The 24,497-nt window shown below is 37.9% G+C and overlaps 1 protein-coding gene across 13 annotated transcripts in view; it reads right to left on the reverse strand.

Moving 5' to 3' along the window:
• Nucleotides 1-24,497, reverse strand: part of ENOX2 (ecto-NOX disulfide-thiol exchanger 2) — a 258,800-nt gene that overhangs the window by 21,235 nt on the left and 213,068 nt on the right. For all 13 annotated transcript variants that reach the window (XM_045471598.1, XM_045471596.1, XM_045471594.1 and 10 more), the window contains 5 exons: nt 21,634-21,840; nt 15,538-15,771; nt 13,191-13,403; nt 10,565-10,671; nt 2,361-2,475 (listed from right to left, as the gene is read on the reverse strand). In XM_045471598.1, the coding sequence (XP_045327554.1) occupies nt 2,361-2,475; nt 10,565-10,671; nt 13,191-13,403; nt 15,538-15,771; nt 21,634-21,840 (876 nt within the window). The remainder of the gene's footprint in view (nt 1-2,360; nt 2,476-10,564; nt 10,672-13,190; nt 13,404-15,537; nt 15,772-21,633; nt 21,841-24,497) is intronic.

Here is a 24,497-nt window from a genome sequence, read left to right on the forward strand (position 1 = left end):
AACTGAGACTGCTAGGCCAGCTTTGACTCTTACTTTCTTTGGGAAGTGAAATTTAACCAGAGAATGCTATAGGCTCCTGGAATTCAAGTTTGGTAGCATGGAGAGAGAAATAGGAACTCTGAGATCTGGCGCTTAAGCCTTTAATTGGAACCAAGTGATAACTAAAACATGTAGCTGATTTAGATAAAAACTGAGGACCCACTTACTGGCTCACACTGAGCAGGATTTCTGCAGCTGACTACTACAGAAGCAAGATAACAAAATCAGATACGATCGAGGGGAAGAAAAATGCACAAAAGTCCTTGAATTAAAATGAATTGAAACCTTCTGGGAGAAAAGCTATTTGGTAAGCTCCATTAAGTCTATTGTAGATAGCTTTATTTGACAAAGCAGCATCCTGGCATGTGGAACAGGAAAGAAAATAGCTATAAGATGATCTGTCAGGGAGTTTTCAGTCTCTAAACGAATAAGATTCTGTGCAGTAGCCAATACAGCTTTTAACTCAAAAGAGATACAGAAGCAAAATGCAATTATATAACACTAGTAAGTGCATTTAATCTGAATCTCCCATAGACACTCCCTCTCCCAATAACTGCTCAAACTCAGCAATTTATCAAGTGAATACTCAAACTTATGATCACATTCATTTCAGGGTAACACTGGATTAACACTATACAATACTGCAGATACTTAGATGGAAACAATTCTATAAGTCAAAGATTAGTCAGCTATAAAACATCTTGGCTAAGAACTTAAATAATTTGAATAGCTCAATTATTATTAAACTCTTTTGTTTTTTAAGCTATAAGTTTATAGTATGTGTTTATAGTAATTAGGTCACTGTTCTGAAAATGCTATCTAATGATTACAAAGGATTTATTCAATATATATGGAGAGTTATATGTTTAGGGATCTAACATGTGGCAGAAGTAGAGGAAATTCAGATGTAACAGCCACAAATGACTTTTTAAAAGTCTGACTTGGTGGTTTTCTTTCCTTAAGAGTTTCTCTTGATGGAGTGAAGATTCTAGGACCACTCAAGTGGCTATAGAGCTGCTGACTTCAATATGCAAGTACTGGAACAAAGAAGTTCCAATTTGCATTATAATCAATAGGTTCTCTGTTTCTGTGTGTCTCTCTCACACACACAGTAGGGACAGTTTACTACAATGTCTCCAATGTCTCTAGCACAGTTCTTGGCATGCAATAGGTATTAAGTGAATGAATGAATTCATTTAGCCATCACAACATTCCTGTTAGATGGTTGTATAATGTACTTCTTACAACTATAAAACCTGAGGCTCAGTGGGACAGAAGTCCTTCCTGTGTCAAGAAAAACAGTTTGGACTAGAACTCAGCTGCCCTAGCTTTAGGTCTGATGCTTTGTCCACTGTACCTTAGTGACTCCAAAGATTGTATGGAATGGCTTACCTGAAAACACTGGTTTGATTTTAATCTCACATCTGGTAATCCCCGCCCGCCGCCCCCGATAAGGTTTGTTATGAAATTGAAGGGTAGTGTATTCTCATATTGTTCAATAGGTTTGTGTTGTGAGTTCTACTGGGGACCCACACTATGGCTGCACACTGAGGTCCTGAGTATACTAAGTAAGAGCAAAAGCTTTTACCAAGACATCTGTCTGTAGACTCTTGTTTGGTTCCCAATAAACCCCTCAGTAACCAGTAACTACAATAAAAGGCAGCAGATAGGTAAACTATCATATAAAATAGATATTTCCTATTACTTGGTACAGTCTCTTTTAACTTTGTGATTCCTTAATGAAAAATATTTAATTTATATGAAGATAAATTTATCAAAAGTATCTTTTGTGATTTCTACCTTTGGAGACCTTCATCCCCAATTATATAACCAACTCCTACATTTTCCAGACTTTCTTTTGTAGTTTTTTGTTTCTGTTTTTTTTTTTTTTTTTTTACTTTTGAATCTTAAATTCATCTGTTACTAATTTTGGTGTAAGGTATAAGTGACATAGGGATCTAACTACTTTTATAAATGGCTACTTATATATTTATGTAAGCTCTCATGATTCCTACTGTAGAACATATTATTAATAAATCCAAATCAAATATAGAACAATGCTGCCTAAATGTCAGCACTCCCAAGGAAAAAAAAAAGTCCACTTTCAATTAGGTACTGTGATGGAATATTGGAGTAAATAAGAAGATCCTGTAGCCACAGGGTTGATATTCAGGCACTATGTACTTATATGGCTTTACCAATTGTTTCTTGCTGGCTCCAGACTGATGGTTTTGTGCCCATACCTTACTGGGTGTTAAAAGTTTTAAAATATCTCTGCAAGTAGATGTTAGTTAAATGAAAGAAAGAAGAATTATTTTTACCTGATTCCTCAGTTTCTTTTGTTTCTGTTGTTTCTTCTATTTCATCATCAGACATCTCCATTTCTTCTTCTCTTCTGATTCCCATTAACTCGTCATTATGTATGTTGCGAATTTCCTAAGGTTAAAAGTTATGCCTTTTAGGTAGGAAAGCTTTGAAAATGCTGAAGGAATGAACACAGTTAAGGAAAAGATAAAGCTGGGTTTTTTGACATATGACAAAACTTCAGACTACTCTTAAGGCAAGGGCAAAGGGGCATGTTGGGGCTGAAACTGTCTCAACAGACAAAGCAGACTGTACATTCTGTCTTTCATAAGGCATTCTTACTATATCCAGATCTCTGACCATTGATGATTCTTATACCCATTCTATATTAGAAAGTACTGTTGGTAATAAAAGACCTCTCACCTCTTACATGGATTTCTGAACTTTCCTTTTAGGGTTCTGCCATTTTCACCTTCCCATGTCAAATCCCTTGATTTTGCTCCTTTCCATCCTCTTGCCTTTCCACTTACAGACTTACTCAGTGGAACTCTTCATATAACTTTTTCAGGTTTAGAAGTTACAGCAAAAATTAGCTGTCAGGAGTCAACTTCTATCAGATCAACCCTTCCATGGATAATAACTGTACTCTGAACAAAACACAAAATCAGACCAAACCAAACCCCTAAGTACTTGATGGCACTGGAGCAAACAAAAGCAGGCATATCCTAAACAGCTGCTGACACTTGGAAGGATGTGGATCTCTTCAGTTTTTTAAGGGCCATTTGGTCTGACACCAGACCATAGTTAGCACCTCAAAGGGTGACTACATTTTAAATAGAAAACCTGGTCTTTGTATCCTAAAGCAAACAAGGAGAGAGCTATAGGAAAGTGAGGAGGGGATCCCAGAAAGGAGACAACCAGAGAGAGAGAGAGAGAGAGAGAGAGAGAGAGAGAGAGGGAGAACCAAATTCTGTGTATAATATCTGCTCAAATTTCTGCATGGAAGCACAGGGCAGATTCCAAACAACACAGATAAGTCTAAAAGAACTGACCTGAGATTTGAGCTGCCATATAAGAGAGAGAATTTCCAGCTTAAATTCAATTAAGTAAATTGATCATTAAAACAAAAGAAACCCAAATCAACCTCCTTCGGAAGAACATAACAGAATGAACATAATAGAACATAACTAGAACCTTAAAAACAAAATATTCACAAAATGCAGGCAAAGCCCCAGATTACCTGACATACAAAGAACTGGGATGAGATGACCCATTTTCAAGATAAAAGACAATCAACAGGGATCAAACTTGAACCAGATAGGGCAGTTAGCAGATAAGGAGTTAAAGCAGCTATTATAACTATCTCAATGATGGAAAGGAAATATGATCATAATGAATGAAAAGACAGGAAATCTTGGCAGAGAAACAGAAACTTTAAAATTCTAAACCGGAAAAATACAGTATCCGAAATAAAAGTAACTGGATGAGCCTAAGTCTAGAATAGAGACGGCAAAACAAAGAGAGTACTTAAAGAGAGAACAATTCAAATTTATCCAGTCTGAAGGACAGACAGAAACTAACTGGAATCACAGAGAGAAGAGATTGAATGTTTCAAAATACTTGAAGAAAAAAATATTTGAAGATGTCTCAAATTTGATGAAAGACATTAATCTATATATTCAAAGAGCTCAATGAACCCCAAGAAAGATATGTGTGAAAAAGATCTGTCTAAGAACACCATAGTCAAATTGCTGGAACGTAAACAGAAACAGAAACTCTTTAACTCTTTAGTTAGCTAAACTCATGGTGATAATCATTTCGCAATCTATATAGGTCAAATCATAATGTTGTGCACCTTAAACTTATACAGTACTGTATATCAATTATATTCTCAGTAAAAGTGGAAGAATAGAGAAACTTAAAAGTAGACAGAAAAAAAACCCCCTAATACATTATATACAAGGAAACAATTTGAACACTTTGTTTTCTTTCAGAAACAATATAGGCCAGAAATCAGGGAACAAGATCTTTAAAGTGCATGAAGAAATAAAAATATCTGTTTATTCAGAATTCTGTATGCAGAGAAAAATTCTTTCAAGAATGGAGATGAATTAAATCTATTTTCAGACAAATGTAAATGCCAAGAATTTGTCATCCAAAGATTTGCACTATAAGAAATGCAGAAGAAAGTTCTTCAGGCTGAAGGGAAGTGCTTCCAGATGTAAACACAGATCTTCAGGAAGGTATGAAGAACTTTGAAAATGATTCAGATCACATTGGAAAAGTCACTTACAAAAAGTAAGCATGAAAACTGTACATTTTCAAACAGCTTGAAATCATTTAGAGACCACTAAATGCCTGTCAGAGGCTTCTCAGCATTGTGCTGAAAATTCCTTACCTAGTTTAGCCCCAATTGGGCCATAATACAGGAAATATCCAAAGCTGTCTGGTGAAAATTGCCTCCATTTAATGGATTATAAATATTTCAAATGGGTGTCTTAATAATTAATGCTATTGTTAATCACTATATCAACTAATATCCTCCTTTTTTATTCTTGTACCAGGAAAAATAATAATTTCTATATCAAGATAGGTTTTCACCAAAGATAAATGAAAGTACCTTTTAAAAATGTAAGCTATTCAGTATTATCACTGGTAGTTGAGGTAATAGAAAAATAGAAGTAATAGAAAATAGAAATACCAACATAGCATCTCTCAGGTGCTGCAGGGGCCTTGCTTAAAATAGAAGAAAATAATGACTTGCTTGAGAAAAATGAACTTTAAAGGGCTGTGTCAAGAGAGAGATTTGCTACATCTTATTCAAACTCATTGCATAGAGAATAAAGGAATTGTTCATTTCTAAGAATTCATTCTGTCTTGGGAGTCTGGGTTTCAGTTATCATCAAAGAACTGTTACTGGAAAGGTGATTATAATGAGGTCTGACACTGGCAAATTCGAATATTGTACAACTTGCTGCATCAGGAAAAGTTGTGGTTCTCCTCATTGACTAACAAAAATGTAGCCTGTCAATGGGTGTAAGCAGAGACCATCTCTCAATTCACAAACATGTCATCTGACTCTGGGAAAGTTATTGTGTTTCTCAGAAGAGTAAATTGTGTTCCTTCTAGGGAAATGTCCCAGGGCAGGGAGATCTAACTGAGAGCTAAGACATGCCCAATAGCTGCTCAGCACCCACAAAACATCTTTCTGCTTCCAGCTGGGCAAGAAAGCATAATCTTTTCTTAGAAGTATAAAAAGTTCAATAACTAAGTGATGCAGCTTATCTAGAGGTCTTTCACATCTTCAACAAATCTCCAGAAATAAAAAGACCTATGGGTGACTTTTACCTCAATGCCTGAAAATACTTCAGGAACAAGAGTTACCAGTTCCTTTAGCTGATAATGAAATGAGGGAAAGAAAAACTAAGGGGAAGCTTGCTCTCAGTTGTTCAGTAAGGCATGCAAAGTGACAGAGCTTAGAGCCTTCTAACCACTAGGCAATCCCCCTTAACTACAAAGAAACTAAGCCCTGTATCATTACTCTTCTGTAAATATCCCAATACAAAGTCACATGAATGAGATAAAGGCAAAGAGAACATCAGAGGTTATAGGATACCATAGTAAAGCAAACTTCTGGGGAGCATTTGGTAAATGGCAGTACCCCTAAATAAAGCAAGTAGGTTTTTAATTCTTTGAAAGCCTTATCATTAAAGCACTTGATATCAAAGATACCTGTTTTCTTTATTTCTTGTTGGGTCAAAAAAGCTCTAGTTTGGGAAGCAAACCCTAACAAATGCCTTTGGAGTGAAGGACTAAGGAAGGCACTCTACCTAGCTTGGCTCATAGGTGCAGGTAGGGGAGGGCTCTGAGCCACTGAAGTGGAGGCAGCAAGGGAAGTAGATACCTCCCAGATTTGCCCCCTTTCCCATCCTGACATTTGAATCCAGTGCTGAAACCAAAAGAGTGGTAATGGCATGCAAAGACATTTTCCAAAAGTTTTCATTTGTAAATCTCTACCTGAAATTGACTGGGCCATGTCACTGATAGACTATATCAAAAAAGGTAAGACAGCACTCATAAACTTTCTATATACCATTCTCCTGCCCACAGTCGACCTGTGATATTTTTCATTTAAACAGCAAATTGTTAATGGTTTCTAAAAATGCATTACAATGGCTTTGAGTCTGTTTTAAAAGTAACTTAGAAAGTCACACGCTGCTCCACAATGGATAAGACACTTTTACATAAAATCAAACTGAAACCAGAGACAGAGGAAAATGCATGGAAAGAATCACCTTTGTACCAGATGACATTTTAAATTTATCATAAAGTAAGCAAATCACAGTCATTGCACATTAAGTATCTATATAGTTTCACAAAAAGTTATATGAACTTAAATTCATCTTACTTATGATTTATGATAAGAACACGATTCTCAGTAAAGCAAAGTTCCTTATTAATTGTGTAACAAAATTGTACTTACCCAGACTTTCAACATTAACAGGATACTTGGTGAGGAAGGGGTCAAGTGAAGGAATGGAAAGGAACAGATAGCCTCTACACTTAGGTAGAAATTTGAATCTGAGATATCATTCAATTCAATGAAGCAAAGCACAAACACAGGTTGTTAATCAATGCCTATTGTATGATACACATGGAAATAAAAATTAGGTTGATTCAAATTGTGTTAGTAGGTGTTCTTGTGGCTGAAAGCTAATAGCTAGTGTTAGTACACATGGGTACTAAAACAAGGGTATGCAGATGACTTAACCATCTGTTTACAAACAGTTCTTCAGAGTTTGGAATGGTAGGCTTGGAAATCTACAGAGAAAATTATTTTACCAATCACAGTATTTCATTTTATAAGAATGTTAGCAATCATCAAGTCCCTTTTTCTCTTGCCTGATGGTATAAAATCTCAAATTGGGGAGGATGTAAGGGAGTATATTCTAGTGCCTACTGCTATGGCTCTAGTTTCTAGATATCATCCAAGGTTTAGCTTCTAATCTAGGCAATCTTCTTAGTGAGAGAAACATGTAGGTTTTAAATGGCTCTGTAGAAAAAGAGTTCCTACAATACACAGAACTGTCAGTGAAGTCACTGCAGACACTAACTTTTGGTTAAGAAAGGGACTTTAACCTTCTCTTATTACCCTTTCCAATTGTATCTGCAGGAGCCTTACACACATCCAAATCAGGAAAGTAAACCAATGAAAAAGACTCATTAGCAAACTAGTATGCCCAGCATATGCTATTAAGGTGAGTGCCTAAGCTCCCTGAAGGTGCGGACTTTTTCTTCTTACTCCATAACCTCTCTCTAGTAAGACATTGTTGGCTGGTGGTAGGATGACAATTAAGACAGGAGCAGGTACTTTGTGACATGAGGAGGTTACCGGCTAGGTCATTCCCAAAGGCAACTGGTAAAAAAGGCTCAATGTCAGAAGCTTCCACCTTGATGAAACCTATGACTTAGGAGTTGTAGCTTTGATCCACAGGCCAAGAAAAAGCCAGTCTAGTTTATTTAAGTCACTGAGATGCTCTGATTCTCAGTGGGGTGCTAAGAGAGAGCTCAAATTTAAGAGGATGGTTGTCACTTTCTACAGGACACCTCTTTTCAGTTCTCAGAGTTTCCTATTATCAAGTTAAAATATGCAGAAGTTAAAAAAGTCATGATTTAAAGAGGTACCAATGTAAAGTAGAAGAGGTCTTTTCAGGTTTAGGAAATGCAATGCCTGAGGAAGGTCATAAGCTATGTTCCACTCTCAGTAGTTTCACTTATCAAGATTGAGGTATTCCAGGTGGACCTTAATTTAGTCCAATCCAATAGGCAGGAAGCATTTTTCTGGGTTTCCACAAGTCTATAAAATACATCGTAAAACATGTAGCTCTTGGCAAGTCATGCTAGCTACGTACTTTATCCTCGTCAGTCTACCAAGGAAGCTGTGCTACAATATTAGGTGATAGGGTGTATATCTCTCATTCTCTATAGGCCCAGAGAACTTTCCAGCTTACTGGCTATCTTTACTGAGAAGGTAATTAAACTCAAGCATATACCCACCAGATATGTAGGCTTGATATAACTACAAACAGCCTTGATGAATAATATTAATGGAAATATCTTATTGCAAGCCCATTTACAGGAGGGTTGTGGTCTGAACAAATCAGTGCTCAAATCAGAGGCTCCCTTCCTCCTATGAAAAGATAATATTGTATTGGCAGGGCTGTCTGCAACGGGTGGGGAAGTTCAGACAGCTTCTTCCAACCCTGAGAATCGATACATGTGTATATACATTGAAGAAAAGGTAGAGACTTAATACAGCTTTTTTTTTTATTAATACAGCTTTTCTATAATTATAAGACATATTGAGCATTTTCCCTCAACCTTTATTCTTCTGAACTATTCAAACTAAAGAATTTGGATATTTTAAATTTAGGGTACTAAACTCCACTCCTCCCCCTTGAACACTTTTGTTACCCTTCTAGCTCTCTGAGGGCAAAGACCATCTGCTGAATTTTGTTTGTTTGAGGCTCGACAACTTTGAGTAGCCCTAGGATTCTAAAATCATTTTGTGCTACTGTAAGACAACAGATCCCTTTTTTGCTCCTAATTCTCTTTTTAAAAACAATTAAAGTGTTACTAGCTTTGTATGACTCTACTTATCCACTGCCCTGATGTCTTCAGGGGTTTCTCCCCAGTGACTCCCAGATCCCTTTCCTGAGCCAGAACTGATGGCTCAGAAACTATCAGTTTATGAACAGGGTTTGGCATATTTTCCTCTAAATGCTCTTCACAGTTTTCAAATTGTTGCCACACAAACTATGTCATTTTTCTCATGAAAGATGGAAAGAATAGATTTATATCTTCATTTTATAGGTTAGGAAATTGAGGTCCACAAAGATGAAATGACTCATTCAAGAGTGCAAGGCAGTTTATACTAATGTTCCAAGTGAGAAGAAGAATTTCTAGTCTTGAATTGATCACATATTAGCTGTGTAATTTTGTGTATATCACTTAATTTCTGTGTCTCAGTTTCCTCACCTGTAAAACATGGCAATCATACCTACTTATTCTCCCTTATAGAGTTGTTAATGATAAACAGAAAAAATACTATTTCCCATTTATATAGCATTTACATTTTCAAACTCTACACATCTTTTATCTCATTTAATCCTGCAAGACTGGCTTCCTTATTATCTCTGACTTACAGGTGAAGAAATAGAGACTGAGAAGCTGACTAACCTGGTCAAAGTCACATAGCTGCAATGTGTCATAGCTAAGACCCGGATTCTCTGACATCAGGTCCAGTGTACTTTCCATTGTACCACATCTACTGGGAGGCTCACATAGGTGAGGTAACTGTCATGAAAGTGCTTTATAAAATGTAAATGCCTTACAAATGCTACATAAACGTTAAGGAATATGAGAACCTGCATTGATAGATATAATGGGACTGGTACCACACTAGCAAAGAGGACTCAGAAACAAAGTTGAAAAGGTTGCTGCATACACAGATCAAAAGTGTCAGGGCTGGGTAAGGAAGCTGCCCATAGGAACAGAAGAACTTGAAGTATAGGTAACACCATGCCAAAGGCAGATCCATGAAAACAAACCTCCCATCTTGGTTTTTAATCTTGGACTCAGAATAGCAACCTAATCACATCAGACATATTCTATGCGAAAAGTCATTTGAGCACAAGAGGATAGCTGCATGTCAACCTTAATCTGAAATCAGAGCCCTCTGTTACCTTTAAAGCTGCTGCCTATAAAGATGGCCGAGTGGATTTGATAAAAGAAGCTCAGAAATTTCAATGTTCCAATGTAACACTAGGCAGCTTCAAGCCTCAACTGTCAAGATGCTCTAATAAATATAAGACAGCCCTAATGTTACTAACACTAGACGCACAGGTCAGTAATTATTGGTGTACTGGAGACTAGCTAGCTTAGACAAATAAACTTACAATGATCACCGCTACATTTTCACTACTAAGGTTTCTATCCAGTGGAATGCATTCAAGACAACACGTGCACATTTATTACCCTTTTGGCAGCATGTGGTCTGGTCACAGTGACAGGCTATAGAGCGTATCTCAGCGTTTCATTAGAGCCTTGTTGTGACCATGGGAGCTTGGCACTATTTAATTCTGACTAAACTCCAAATCAATAACTTGTTAAAGAAATAAACTGTCCCCCTGAGGGGCTACCAGAGTAAAAAGTTACCAACCTCAGCTTGTTTGCACCAAACGCTGATGTTTTTACGCTGGGCTTTTGTGAAATGGTCCCATGCCTTTTGTTTGGAGGCAGAATGGTACACAGCTACTATCTGCTCAACTGTAGCGTCAGATCAGCAGTTGAATCAGGCCCGAGTATCATCCAGGGATGGCAAAAGAGAGGAGAAAAGAAATAAGAGAAGCATCAGCTTTGTTGTATCTTCTTGTATCACACCACTAGGCTATGGCTGTGCTCAGAAAAGGTTACGTGTGTTGGGGTATCATGATCTTAAGGAAGACTCAAAGGCAGAGATATCAGTATACAGAATGAAAAAAGGGAATTCCAGAAGGTTTGGGTGAAATGGTGACTAAAGTTTTTCTTTTAATTTTTTTAGTGTTTATTTATTTTTGGGAGACAGAGAGACAGAGTGCAAGCAGGGGAGGGGAAGAGAGAGAGGGAGACACAGAATCTGAAGCAGGCTCCAGGCTCTGAGCTGTCAGCTCAGAGCTCAATGCGGGGCTCAAACCCGTGAAGCACGGAATCATGACCTAAGCCGAAGTAGGACACTTAACTGACTGAGCCACCCAGGCACCCCAGTGACTAAAGTTTTAATACAGGCAGTCTGTATTCATTGAGGCAGGAGAGGCAAGAGTTGAAGTGAATGTGATTTAGTACTAATGGCCTAGCCCAGAATGGCAGAGAGTGAAGAACTGTAACAGCTCCTTTTAACTACTGGCTTCTTTCATAAACTAGCCTCCCAAAAGGAGCCTGCATACTTCACTTCAACAGAATCCATATTTTTATTATTCTGAGGTATGTTTAACCAGAGGCATCAAATCAGAACCTAAGATGAATGGAATCTATTTTAAGTCTACCTAGATAGGCTTGTTGACTGGAGAAATATAAGTTTTATGGGAGAATACTGTGTAAGTGCAGTCCTAAAGAGCATTTTTCAGAGGCTCTTAAAATGTCAAACAGAGAAATGTATACAAATATTCTGGTGCTTTTTCCTAACCATTTCAACAGAAGGGAACCTTAGATATGACTTTTTTTTTTGGGAAAGGAAAAGAAGGAAAAGAGCCTCTTCCTGGGTGGGTATTCACAGTAAGAAAATCCAGAGGTGTTATTTTTTTCTTTACAGTCCAGTTTACGCCCTGTCTACTAATGATTTAAGGATTTATAATCCCATGATGCTTGCTGCTCTTTTTTTTCTATTTATTTTGAAATCCTAAAAACACGTGCCTTTCTCTGCCTAGATTCTATGTCCATAATATTTTCAAAACAAAAATGGAAAATGAAAGAACTCTTCCTTAATCCTAACTATGTATGAGTCAAGTATGGGAAATCAAATATGAAAAGAGTGGGCCTTAATTGTTTAAAAGCCAAATCATGGGACGCCTGGGTGGCTCAGTTGGTTAAGTGTCCGACTACAGCTCAGGTCATGATCTCACGGTTTGTGGGTTTGAGCCCCGCGTCATGCTCTGGCCAGACAGCTCAGAGCCTGGAGCCTGCTTCAGATTCTGTGTCTCCCTCTCTCTCTACCCTACCCCACCCCACTCACACTCTGTGTGTCTCTCTCTCAAAAATAAATAAACGTTAAAAAAATTTAAAAGCCAAATCATAAAACTATACCCTTATTCTTAAGGTGAATAGAGTTCCTCACTCAAAAGATGTGAGTGCATAATTTTATAGTATGTTGAACTAAAAATATCACTTGGGAATTTTTCTGATCTGTCTCATTTAATGGACCACAGAAAGGTTTGGAGTAGTACTTCTTTTTGAAAATGGCCATTTTGGTGGCTTCCCATCTCACCCAGTGTCAATAACATCCAGCAAAGAAGAAGAAGACGACAATGAAGAAGAAGAAGAAGAAGAAGAAGAAGAAGAAGAAGAAGAAGAAAAAAAAGAAGAAGAAGGAAGAGGAGAAGGAGGAGGAGGGGAAGAAGAAGAAGAAGAAGAAGAAGAAGAAGAAGAAGGAGGAGGAGGAGGAGAAGGAGAAGGAGAAGGAGGAGAAGAAGGAGAAGGAGGAGGGGGAGGAGGAGGAGGAGAAGAAGAAGAAGAAGAAGAAGAAGAAGAAGAAGAAGATGACAAAGAAGAAGAAGAAGAACAAGAAGAAGAAGAAGAAGAAGAAGAAGAAGAACAAGAAACAACAACAACAAGTAGAAGTAGCAAATTTGACTTTTATTCAATCACCCTGGGAAACATAATTACACTTTCACTGAAATGTAGTACCTGAAAAACATGGTAACGACGTGAATCTGAAGCAGAGAAGCTTACAAATGCTGATGCTGTATTCTAACTTTAGCGATGAAATACCCAACTTTCCACTGAGGTCTGGAGCTGCTTATAACTTACTTTGAGAACAAGCAAGAATAAAAGCATGAGATTGTGGCCTAGCTGTCAGTGTTTCTAAGGAGCTGACGGAGATACGCCAGAAAAATTAACATAGGAGGTGTCCACATGAATCCCATTAAACTGGAGCTCAGGCATTGGGCAACAGAAGGAGAACACAAGGCAGTGAAGAAGAGATCCTTGTCCTTTGACACAGGATGGCATTGTAGGCCTGGCTCCGTGTGGAGAAAATGGTGCCTAAGTGAAGTGTCCTTTCACCCTTTCACAGAACTCTGACTTCCACTCACATTGAATGAGAATTCCAGAAAGGGCCTGCTTAAATTTCTCCTTCGCTTCTTCCATGTCTTTCTCATGGGCAGCTTTCTCATTCACTAGGCGGCGAACGTGGCTGTTGGCTGACTGGATCATAGAGTAGAAGTTGTTGGCACTGCGGCGGTTCACTTCTCCTCGTTCAATCCAGGTGAGCAAGGTCTGTACAGCCTCTGAGAATTTGGAATCATCTGAAAAAAAAAAGAGATTTTTCAAATCATTAAAAGTAACTGTGTCTCTATCTATCCAACATGCTGGCAAGGAGGCCACCATGGCATTTTGAAAGTGGTTGTTAAATGAACTGCTGAATAAGGAGCTGTGCATGCATATGTGTGCACATGGGCAGCAGACAGGTAGGCCAACTGAAAGAACAAAAGACTCAAAAAGTGGTCAGATTGGTTGTAGCTTATGAAGAATTTTCCGAAAGAGAATTGTTTCTTTTTTAAAGTGTTCTTTACTGATATAGTTTTCACATGTTGCAAATTTCTTAACCTCTCTGTATGTGTGTTCCCTGTGTGTAATATGCAAATTAGCAATGAGAGAACTTCAGAATTCTACAGTCCTGTTTTTTTAACAAAGAAAAGTAAACTTGTGTCTTGAGTTTAACTTGAATTTGATAGTTACTTTGTCCTGGATCCATGAAATTACAGTGTTGGTAGGAGCTTTAAGAAAGAGTTAAATGGGTAGTTCTTTAGGTATAAACACTTACATTTTTGACCTTTTATAGCATCACTCCTGCATTCAATCCACAGCCCCAGGCTTTTCACTCAGTTCCAGCCAATCTATTTTGACGTAATTCATTCTATTTCTACATTTCTCCACATCCTGATTCTCTTGCCTGAGGAACCCTCCAAGTAGATTTCTGCAGCTAGTCAGGAGTTATTCTCTGATGTTAAAATAGTAGTACAGCTTATCCAAAGCTTCTTGTCCAGCTTCCTGAGATAGACACTTAGTATATTCTGTTGTTAAAGGCTCCTGAGAGAGAGAATCCATTAGCATCCCATTGAAGTCCTGTTCTGGGGCTCCACATGCCTCTCTGGCCAGGAACCCTCATGTCCAGTGTAAATAGCTCTCACTGCAATCTGAATTTCTTGCCTCTTGCCATTTTTCAGTGCAGACATATAATGAGAGGTAAGCCTCCCCTTGAGAGCAGGTTTTTATTTCATTACTTGCATACAGTCTTATGTTTGATGCTCATTTTCTGCATGAACTCTACACAATCAGCAAACTCATTCTTTAAAACAAATTCAGACTGACTTGTTTGGTGTTATATAAACATGACTTTTTTTTTTTTTACCAATGCTTTCAGCCTTTCTAGCTTTTCAAAATGTATCATTATTTCTGTGTCTGTATGCCGTATATATCTTCTTTTTTCTTATGTGAAGACAAAATCAATCCAAACAAAGGATTTCATAAATGTGTGAATCCCTGAGGCTATATGTTGCAAACAAGTTTGGTGAGTGAGACCTATTTGGAAAGTGGAATTAGCAACATCTTGCTGAGTCCAGAGCACAAGAAGCAGGGAAAATTCATGCCATTAGAGCTGGGCTGGTAACATCAATAAGATCAATGGGACACCAGCATTCATCCAATAAAATCAGCCAAACTTGGAGAATGAGGGAGACTGGATTTGAACTACTAACACAGGAGACCAGACAGGACGATTAATGTTAAATTAGAATAATGGCTCTGAGAGTCAAGCAGGGTAACAGGAATAAAAACTAAAGGGAGAATTGTCCTATTTAGCATGTCTCAAAGTCTCTATGGTCCCCATGTGAAATAAGTTGGCCATTTTAAGTGATTAAAGAAGTCCTCTTTTGGTTGTGGTAGCTAAGTCTTTGAGTCATCTAAGAATGTACACTGTGACCACTCTCTCGGCCTCCATTTTCTCATGTGTAAAAAGGGAATTTTACCAGAGTTTTCCAGGGTTACATCGAGTTATATTGTTCTGATTTAGAATTCAAAACTAACTTGTTAGCTACAATGAAATGGGATGCTTACAGGTCCCAAGTCATGAATCACAGCTAAAATTCTCTGATGCACAAAGGCAGGAAAAATGTGTTTCATCCTAGTCATTTTATGTGTGGAGAGAAAATCGCCATCCCTTGAGACAGTGGAGGAGCAGAGACACAGGTGTGAGGGACAAATTTTCTAGTTCTTCAGTTACTGGGTACAGCTCTCTATCTGGAAGACTACAACATAAGAAATACTTAGAACCTGTTAGTGGGAAATTCAAAGGGTAACTGCCAATGGTACAAATGTATTTATTAAGTTTCCCCAAAGGAAAGAGTTCTTTTAATCACAAAGCTCAAGTGCTTTCTATACCTTTTAGTTTTTCAGCAACAATGCTGCATTCATGATCTGAATAGTGGACCACTGGGGGTGGGGATGGTGGGCGCAGTCTTTCTTCTTCCATCCTTCTACGGTGGCGCTCCTCCCTTGCTAGCATGCGCTGTTTGCATTCCCACTCATACAGGTCATCTCGAGCCTGTGCAAAATCAACGTGGAGCCGGCCTGTGTCCTTCTTGTCAGTGCTAGATCCCAGGCGAATGCGGTAACCTAAATGCACAGAGGGAGGGAGAGGGGTACAAGAGCAGCTCAGTGGGTGAGCAATGGTAAGTACTTTTCCAAGTTCAGTGTTTCAGATATAGATGCAGCAGTTTCAAGTGACCACATAATTCTCTTCCCACTACTAACTAGCAAGGTGAACCATCAAAAGACTTGGATTGTATTTTCATTTCTGATAACAGTTTATCATTCTATGGGTTGGGTCAATCTTGCTCATAGGAGTTCTATTCCTCCATCTGCCACCTTACCTCAGAGGTAAGAGGGAGGGTCAATGGGTAATGGTATTATGAATGAGCCTTACAGGTCATGATCTCATGGTTCATGGGTTCGAGCCTTGCATCAGGCTCTGAGTTTGTAGCATGGGGCCTACTTGGAATTCTCAGCACATGGAGGGGAACTCAGCCAAAGTATGGTGATCTCCTTGAGTTGAGGAAATTGAACTAGGAATCCAGGGAGACTACGGAAGAAAGAGTTTGTATGGCAGAGTACTAGAAAGAAGAAAGCTATACAGAGAAACAACTTCAGAGATCTGCAGAGGGTCCTCCACTATTCTTTAGCTGCATACTGATGTGTGTGTGTGTGCGTGTGTGTGCGCGCGCACGTGCATGTGTGTGTGTGTGCGTGCATGCGTGTGTGTAAACTACCCGTGTATTAGAGGTAACAATCCCTGGAGCTTACACAGGGCTGGGAAAAGTTCCTCTCTCCACCAGCCAGAGCAGAAAAAAATGAATAATTCATAGATTATTGAGTAGAGTAGTCAGAAGGGGTTTGCCTTAGTTAGTGGAGAAAAATGAGCCCTAGACTAAATCCTGCTTTGGTGTTGCTGAACAAAACTTAAAAAAACAAGACCTAAAAGGATAAAAGATTTTCCAAGTTACTTAATTGCATCCCAGAACAAAGTTCAAGAATATTTACAGGAATGAAAAATATCTGGCACCCAGTATGGTAAAATTCACAATGTTTGGTGTCCAATAAAAAATTATCCAATATTCAAAAAATGAGGAAAATCATAAGAAACATTTAAAAACTCATCCAATCAAAACAGACCCAGAGGTGATACACATAATATAATTAATATACAAGGATACAAAAATAACTATTATAATTGGATTTCATATGCTGAAGAAGTTAAAGTTTAACCATATTAATTAGAAACACAAAAGACAAAAAAGTCAAATTTCTAGAGATTTAAAGTACAATGTCTGAGTTGAAAAAAATTCACTGAATAGAAGCCATGGCAAATTAGACACTGCAGAGGAAAAGATTAATGAACTTGAAGACACAGCAATATAAGCTATTCGACATGAAATACAGAGAAAAAGGACTGTAAGAAAATGAACAGAGTAGTAGTAAGCTTGGAACAACTTCAAGGGGCCTAATACAGCCCAACTGGGACCTTGACTGGAGAGAGGTGAGGGAATAGAAAAAAAATATTTGAAGAAATAAGGGTAGAAAACTTTCCAAATTTAATGAAAACTCAGAAGTCTAAGAATTTCAATGAAACTCATGCACAAGAAACATGAAGGATATTATACCAGGCACATAATAATCAAATTTCTCAACATCAATAATAAAGAGAATATCTTAAAAGCTGCCATAGACATGACACATTATGTGCAGAGAAACAAAAAGATAACATCATATTTCTTATTGAGAACAATACAAGCAAGAAAAAAATGAAGTAACGTAAGGAAAAAAAACTGTCCACCTAGAGTTCTACATCCAGACAACATATATTTCAAAAAGAAAGGTGGAATAAATTATTGTTGATACATACATCAGGAGCAGACTCGCACCATAACAAATGTTAAAGAAAATTCAAGCACAGGAAAATGATACCAAATGGAAATTTGAATCTATACCAAGGAAGAGTATACATAATATATGATTCCATTTATATGAAATTCTAGAAAATGAACACTAATCTGACAGACAATAGACCGGTAGTTGCCTGGAGAGAGAAGAGGGGAGGGGTAGGAGGAAGGGATCACAAATGGGGTATGAAGGAAGCTTTTGGGAGAAGTGGACACGTCTGTTATTTTGATTGCTGTGATGGTTTCACAGATGTATGTCTGTGTCAATAATACCAAATTGTAGTTTTGAAATATGTGAAATTCGTTGTATGTCAATTATTATACTTCAATAAAGCTGTTATAAAGAATAATGCCCATTAACATTCAAACTTCTACACATTATTTTTCGAAAGAAGAATAAATGCATTCCAAATAAGCACATTCTGCTAGGGCCCTTTACAACTGACAATGCACTTTCACACTCAGTCATCTTATTTGATCATCTGAGCCATCAGAAAATTGGTTATTAATGATTACCTTGGCTATTTTTCCAGGATCATAGATAGGATCAAATGAGAGGATGATACAAAAGCTTGGTGTAAACACATGACAGATACCGTGATGCTATGAGGTTGGTGCACCGTGCACACTGGCAGCTCCCAAAGATGCTCAAACTCCAATAGAAAAAAAGTGGTTATTTCTACAGAATGTAGAAATGTAGCCCCTTTTCTAAAGGATTTTTGTTTGTTTTAACCTCTTCCTTTTATAATGTGGGAGAACAGCCAAGCAATTCAGGAGATTTCTAGCACTTATGAGCTTTCAGGGAGCAAGTTAAAATTTAAAGGGCAAAATTTAGCTATTTTCACATAATTGATTGCAATCCCCTTTCCTCTGGCAGCCTTGAGAATGCTTCCAGGAGGTGGTTGTTGCCGAGAGATTTCAATGATGTTTAGATGGATACCTCCTGAGCAGCATGCCATCTTTTATGTACAGCTGTTCAGAGTTTTTTTTAAGACCTTTAAGTTTTTATTAAAATAGTCTATAGTAGAATGCTGTATTATCATTCCTAAGTGCTGTCAAATCTTTAGTATTTAGATTTTACAGCACTTAGCAAATGTAACAAGAGTATTCTACATCTCAATAACCAACTTATGGAAGCAGCCCAAGTGTCCACTGGTAGATGAATGGATAAAGGAGAGGTAGTATATATACACAATGGAATATTATTCAGTCATAAGAAAGAACGAAATACTGCCATTTGCAATGACATGGATGGGGCTAGAGAGTATTATGCTAAGCAAAATAAGTCAATTAGAAAAAGACAAATACCATATAATTTCACTCATATGTGGAATTTAAGAAACAAAGTAATGGGCAAAGGGGAAAAAAAGAGATACAAACCAAGAAAGAGACTCTTTACTATAGAGAACAAACTAATGTTTACCAGAGGTGAGATGGGTGGGGGGATGGGTGAAATAGGTGATGGGGATTAAGGAGGGTACTTGTGATGATAACTGGGTGATATATGGAATTGTTGTCATTATATTGTACATCTAAAACTAATATAATACTGTATGTTAACTAACTGTAATTAAAATTTTTAAAAATTAATAAAAAAGAATATTTTACAGCTGCCTGCTCCTCTCCTTTCCCATGTTACTAGGCTACTTCTTCAGACACACATTACCTTTTCTCTGCCTGTTGCAACAGGCATCTAACTGATCTCCCTTCAACTTTTTTTCTGTTTTCCTCTAATCCATTTTTATACAGAGATGTCAGATTAATCCTTCAGAAACAATTATCTTGTTCAAAATTTCCTTCAACATTTCCCTATTACCCGAGGTGTAAAGACCCAACTGTTAAACCTTTCAAAGTGTGCTAACAGCTGATGTTTTCTCTTCTCCTTTCATGCCTAGTCAGTACACAAACTACTACTCTTTGTTTCCTTGAATGTTCACTAAAACTTACCACTTTTGTACCTTTGCTTTTGCTGTATCTCTGCCCCATTGTCCACATGCAAATGCTTTCTCTTTGTCAAAGACTTGGTTCAAATGGTACCTTTCTCAATACCCCCATGGTCAAGAGTTAGATATTTTCTCTCCCTGTCCCCATCCCCTTCTCTCCTCTGAACTTCCCAAACGCTTTGTCCATACTTCAGCCCTCATTATTTTCAGTCTTGTTATTAGCACTGAGTATGTTTTATTGGTGTCTTGAGAAATGCCTAGTACTGAATGTTTCTTTAACAAATAAATGTATGACTGCCTACTAACCCTAACTTCATTAAGGGAAAAAACTAGGTTTTACTCATTTTCTTCTCTGCACAACATTCAGCACAATAACTTACACAAAGGAGATGTCCAACAAGTGCCTGTTATATGAATGAAGATTCTGCCACCCCAAAATGTCTAGCACTTGGACCCAGTTCCTCCAAACAATTACTCTTAGGCAAGGAAGTTGTTAATTGTTCTATGCCCTTTCAGATTACCCTGTCTTCTGCCTTCAGTCTTATTTGCCCACTGCTTCATAGAGAACAATACCAATTCAAAATAAGCAAAGGATCAACCATGAAACTGTATCTTGAAACCACCCCAAAAGCAAAGGGCTTCACTTTATAGTATTTAACAGAAATCATTCCAATTGTAATGCCTTGCCTCAGTCTCCCCAAATTTGAACTTTTACCATGAAAAAGAGACTTTAGGCAAAGTAGTTCTTACTATCTGTACTCTGTCACTTCTAGGTTAGACTAATGCTACAGTTGGTTGACTTATCTTCTAGTAACTACCTTTGCCCATGCCCTCAGTCTGTCCTTTACACAGAAGGGATATTTCTAAAATGTATATCAGATTATGTCACTCTACTACTTAAAATCCTCCAATGACTTCCCATTGCATCCAGAATAATAAACTAATTACTATAGATTATAAGGGTCAACATGGTTTGGTATTTCTTACCTCTCAGACTTCATTTCCCTTCACTGCCTCTCTCTCATTTACAATGTTCCAGTCATGTTAACTTTGTCTCTTTCACTTAAACATGCCAAGTCCATTTCATCTCAGGGCCTTTAACTTGCTCTTTCTTATCTTGGAATGCTCAGCTCCCAGATGTTCACATGGCAATCCCCTTCATATTGTTCAGATCTCAATTCAAATGACAGGGAAGACTTGCTTTCCTAACAATGCTAGGCACATTAGCTATTTTAATCTTCTTCATAGCAGTTATTGGTACCTGATATTAATTATTTTTTACATATATATTATACCATCTCCAGAATGTAATATCCCTGATGGCAGGAAGTTTGTCTATCTTGGTCTTTGCTGTATCCTTAGCAACCTAGCATTCTGCCTAGCTGTCAATAAATATTTGATAACTAACTGACTTCCATAGCTATTTCTGAGCATTTGCTTTTGTGCCAGATTATGTGTTAGATAGTGGGGATTTGAAGTTAAATAAAACATGGTCCCTTCCCTTAAGGAGTTCATACTCTGGTCAGGAAGACAGATACAGAAAGAGACAGTTCTAGCATGGTGTTATAGGAGTCATGCTAGCAGGAAACACTGGGTGCTAGGGAAACGCTGAAGAGGGGCTGCCCAGAACAGCCTGGGACACAGTGGGGAGAGAAGCCAGAGAAAGCTTTCCAGAAGAGGTTATGCTTGAGCTGGAACTTTGGGGTGTGAGAATGTATACATGGGAGGTGGGATGGAAAAGGTAATTGTAGTCAGAGGAAAAGACATAAGACACCATGGCACATTGTGAGAACTACAATTAGCTTAGTGTGCTTAGGACATGGTATGTGAGGGAAGAACTGGGAGATGGATGGTACTGAGAAGTAAGACAGATCATCAAGGCCTTCAGATGTTACAAGTAAGAAGTTTTGGACAACGGACACAATTGAGAACTATCAAAGAACTTTAAAGGAAGAAGTTGGGTGAAAACATTCATTTTCCATCTCTGAAGGCAAGAGGGGATACCATTAAGCCCAAATTTTATCTGCCACAAATGCACCGATCTCCAATCACTGCGTTGTGCCCGGTGGGCACACTGCTCATGACTAAACACCTACCAGAGAGATACAGGGCTTTGTCCACCATGTACTCCTCAGCAAAGCGAATGTGACAAAAGTTCTTTTTGCTCTTCCGAATAGCAATGATCTCTCCACACTGTTCGAACACTTCCACGATGATTTGCTCAGTCCCATTTTCAGGCAGGCCACCCACAAATACTGTTTTGCACCCTGGTGGGCGTTCTCGAGTTGCAGGAGGTGGAAGATCTAAGCAGAATTGCAAAAGCATTTGAAATTAAAATGTTTGCTTGGGACAGACCTTTTTAGAAATCTAACATATGCCAGAGATAGCCCTACTGTCCCCATCAGACTTTTGCCTAAGAGTGCCAGAAGCACGTGGCCTCTAAAGTGCTCATCTCTGCTCCACAGCACATGAAAATAATTTTCTTCAATGGTTTGGTGACCATGACATCCAAATGATAAAAACTCAGACCCATCTGCCTGTCCCATCCAGAGTTCTTTAATTCTGTTCTTGTGTTGTGACAACTCAGCTACGCCCAATTTTCAGTTGTTTTTGCTAAGAAGACAGTTAGTGGGGGGACATCCCACTCACTTTAAATTCTTACTTAAAGGAATTCTCAGAACCAAGGTTCCTGAGAAAAAGGTTGTTTAATTCAGTTGATAGTTACTAAATTCCCTCTGTTCATGGTTACTGAAATAATTGTTTCAGAATTAATTTGACAATGATGGGGTAAACATTTACAAAAATATTTATGAGTGTCAGAATGGTTTGGCTGACAAAGTCAGCTAGACTATAAACCATCCTTTTTAGGTGTTTTGCTTTTGATATCAGCAAGTCTTTCCTCAAATTCCTTGCCGGAGGGGTGAGGTCCAGAGTCAATTGTGCAGCAGTTAGAGGGAAGTATGAAAGACAGCAGAGAAAGTAAGCTCATCTGGGAAATCATTAACTAAAGTGAGATAAATTTGGCTATAGAGAGTCATTAAAAACCTATGTAATGAGATGATTCTCTCTCTGCTAAAAAAAAAAAAATATGCTTTCTACTCACTCATCTTACACATAAAGCCTGTTGGATCTGCTAGATCCTTGTTGCTATTTATATGTATCCAAGCATTTTCCAAACAAAATTCTACAGTTCATAGCCCAACAAAACAAAGCATGATGGTCAAGGGTTTCTTTAGTGTTGGTTTTGTTATCTGCAAGGATTTATTTTGTGTAATCCATTCTTTCCATTCAGCTCTTCACAACAATTCTCCCAGCTCAAGATTTGGAGAGCTCAACTAGTGATTACTGCTCCCATGCAAAAATAAATGAGTCTCACTTGTAGATTAGGCCAAGGTCTTCACCTGACACTTATCCAAGTTGGCAAGCAGATGATTTGGGAGCTTCCTTGGGTATGAGCATCTCTAGCTTTCTCACTTTGCTACCACTGTCTGTCTTATCAGTGTGGCTCAGAATAATCAGGTTCTCATGATGCTCTCTTCCCCTCTATTTAGTCAATAAAAGGGATAAAGGCATTCAGGGAACTTATAAAGTTTCTGTTAATAAAAAAAAATTCTGTAATTTCAAAAACTCGCTGTATTGGTCTTTTGTTCCATAGGAGAAATTTAAAGGGAAAAGGAAGAGATTCCTAGTGAGCAGGAATCTGAAATGTCTTAGTCATGGGCTCTGGAATAATGTGGTTTTTAGCCAAAAAAAAAAGGGAAATGAGGTCCAGAATCTCTTAAGACTTCCGCTTCTGAGTTCTTAAGAAATGAAAGGATTCTAACATCACGGTTCCAGTGATTCTCAACTCCAACAGCACATTAGAATCAACTTGGGAGTCAACCAAACAAAAAATTCCTGTGTTCACTCCAAAGAATGATTTAATTAGTCTGGGGTATAGCCTGTGCATTATTTTTTTTTTAAAGCTCCTCAGGCAACTCTAATAGTAGCTAGGATTGAAAACCACTGGCTTGGTCTAGACTTCTCATATTACAAAGAAAAACCTTAGCTGAGTGAGGTTGAGTGACTCATTCAAGGTCGCCAAATTGGATAGAAAGAGAAAGAATATGAACTTGGAGCAGGTAAACCTGGATTTAAACCTTAACTTAGTAACTGTATGACCTTTTGAAAATTACATATCCTCTGGGTACCTCATTCTTTCATCTTTAAAATTGGGATATTGTCCTCTACCTTACAAAGATTTGTGTAGGATAGTTGATAATCTACTGTCTATATTGCAAGTGCTACAATGCCTAGCACTTGATAGGCTCCCAATTGGTCATTATTGTAGTGTTATTATTATATACTGTTATAGAACCAGATTTTCTGATTACCAATCTGGGGCTTTCTAAAGCACTACTACAAGACTGGGGTGGAATGGCAGCTTAAGACCTGGACTTCTAAACTCCCAGTTCCTTGTTTTAGCCAAATCTTCAGATAAGGCTTGGTTTGGGAAGGAATCACTCTTCTCAATAGAGGAATCTATAGCTGTGAAGACACATATGGTTTTGACCATGGAACACAATCTAGCCACTGACTATATAGGTAAAAAATTTTCAAGAGCACCCCTACAGTTATAGCCATGTTTTCAAATCAAGGGCTTTAGACTAAAATCCTGTTACAGAATCCTTCTGAATTTTACTATTTAAGGAATTTGATGGTAAAGAATCTTTTTGTGAAGTAAATGTTCACCTTTTTATATTATTTAAGTTTGTTTAGTTAGGTCTACCTTTTGGTCCACTGAGAGACTCTAAGGAATATCTGGTTACTGCTGCAGTTACATATAACACAGAAAATACAAAGTCTCTTTCCTCTCACTACATTTGTAGGATTCAAAAATTCTGTGATGAAATCATCACTCTATTTAGATGCTGTGATTATTCTGTGGTAACTGCTAAGTAAGAAAGCATAAAAGCCACTA

This window comes from Leopardus geoffroyi, chromosome X (genome assembly GCF_018350155.1).
Source record: "Leopardus geoffroyi isolate Oge1 chromosome X, O.geoffroyi_Oge1_pat1.0, whole genome shotgun sequence".
NCBI lineage: Eukaryota > Metazoa > Chordata > Mammalia > Carnivora > Felidae > Leopardus > Leopardus geoffroyi.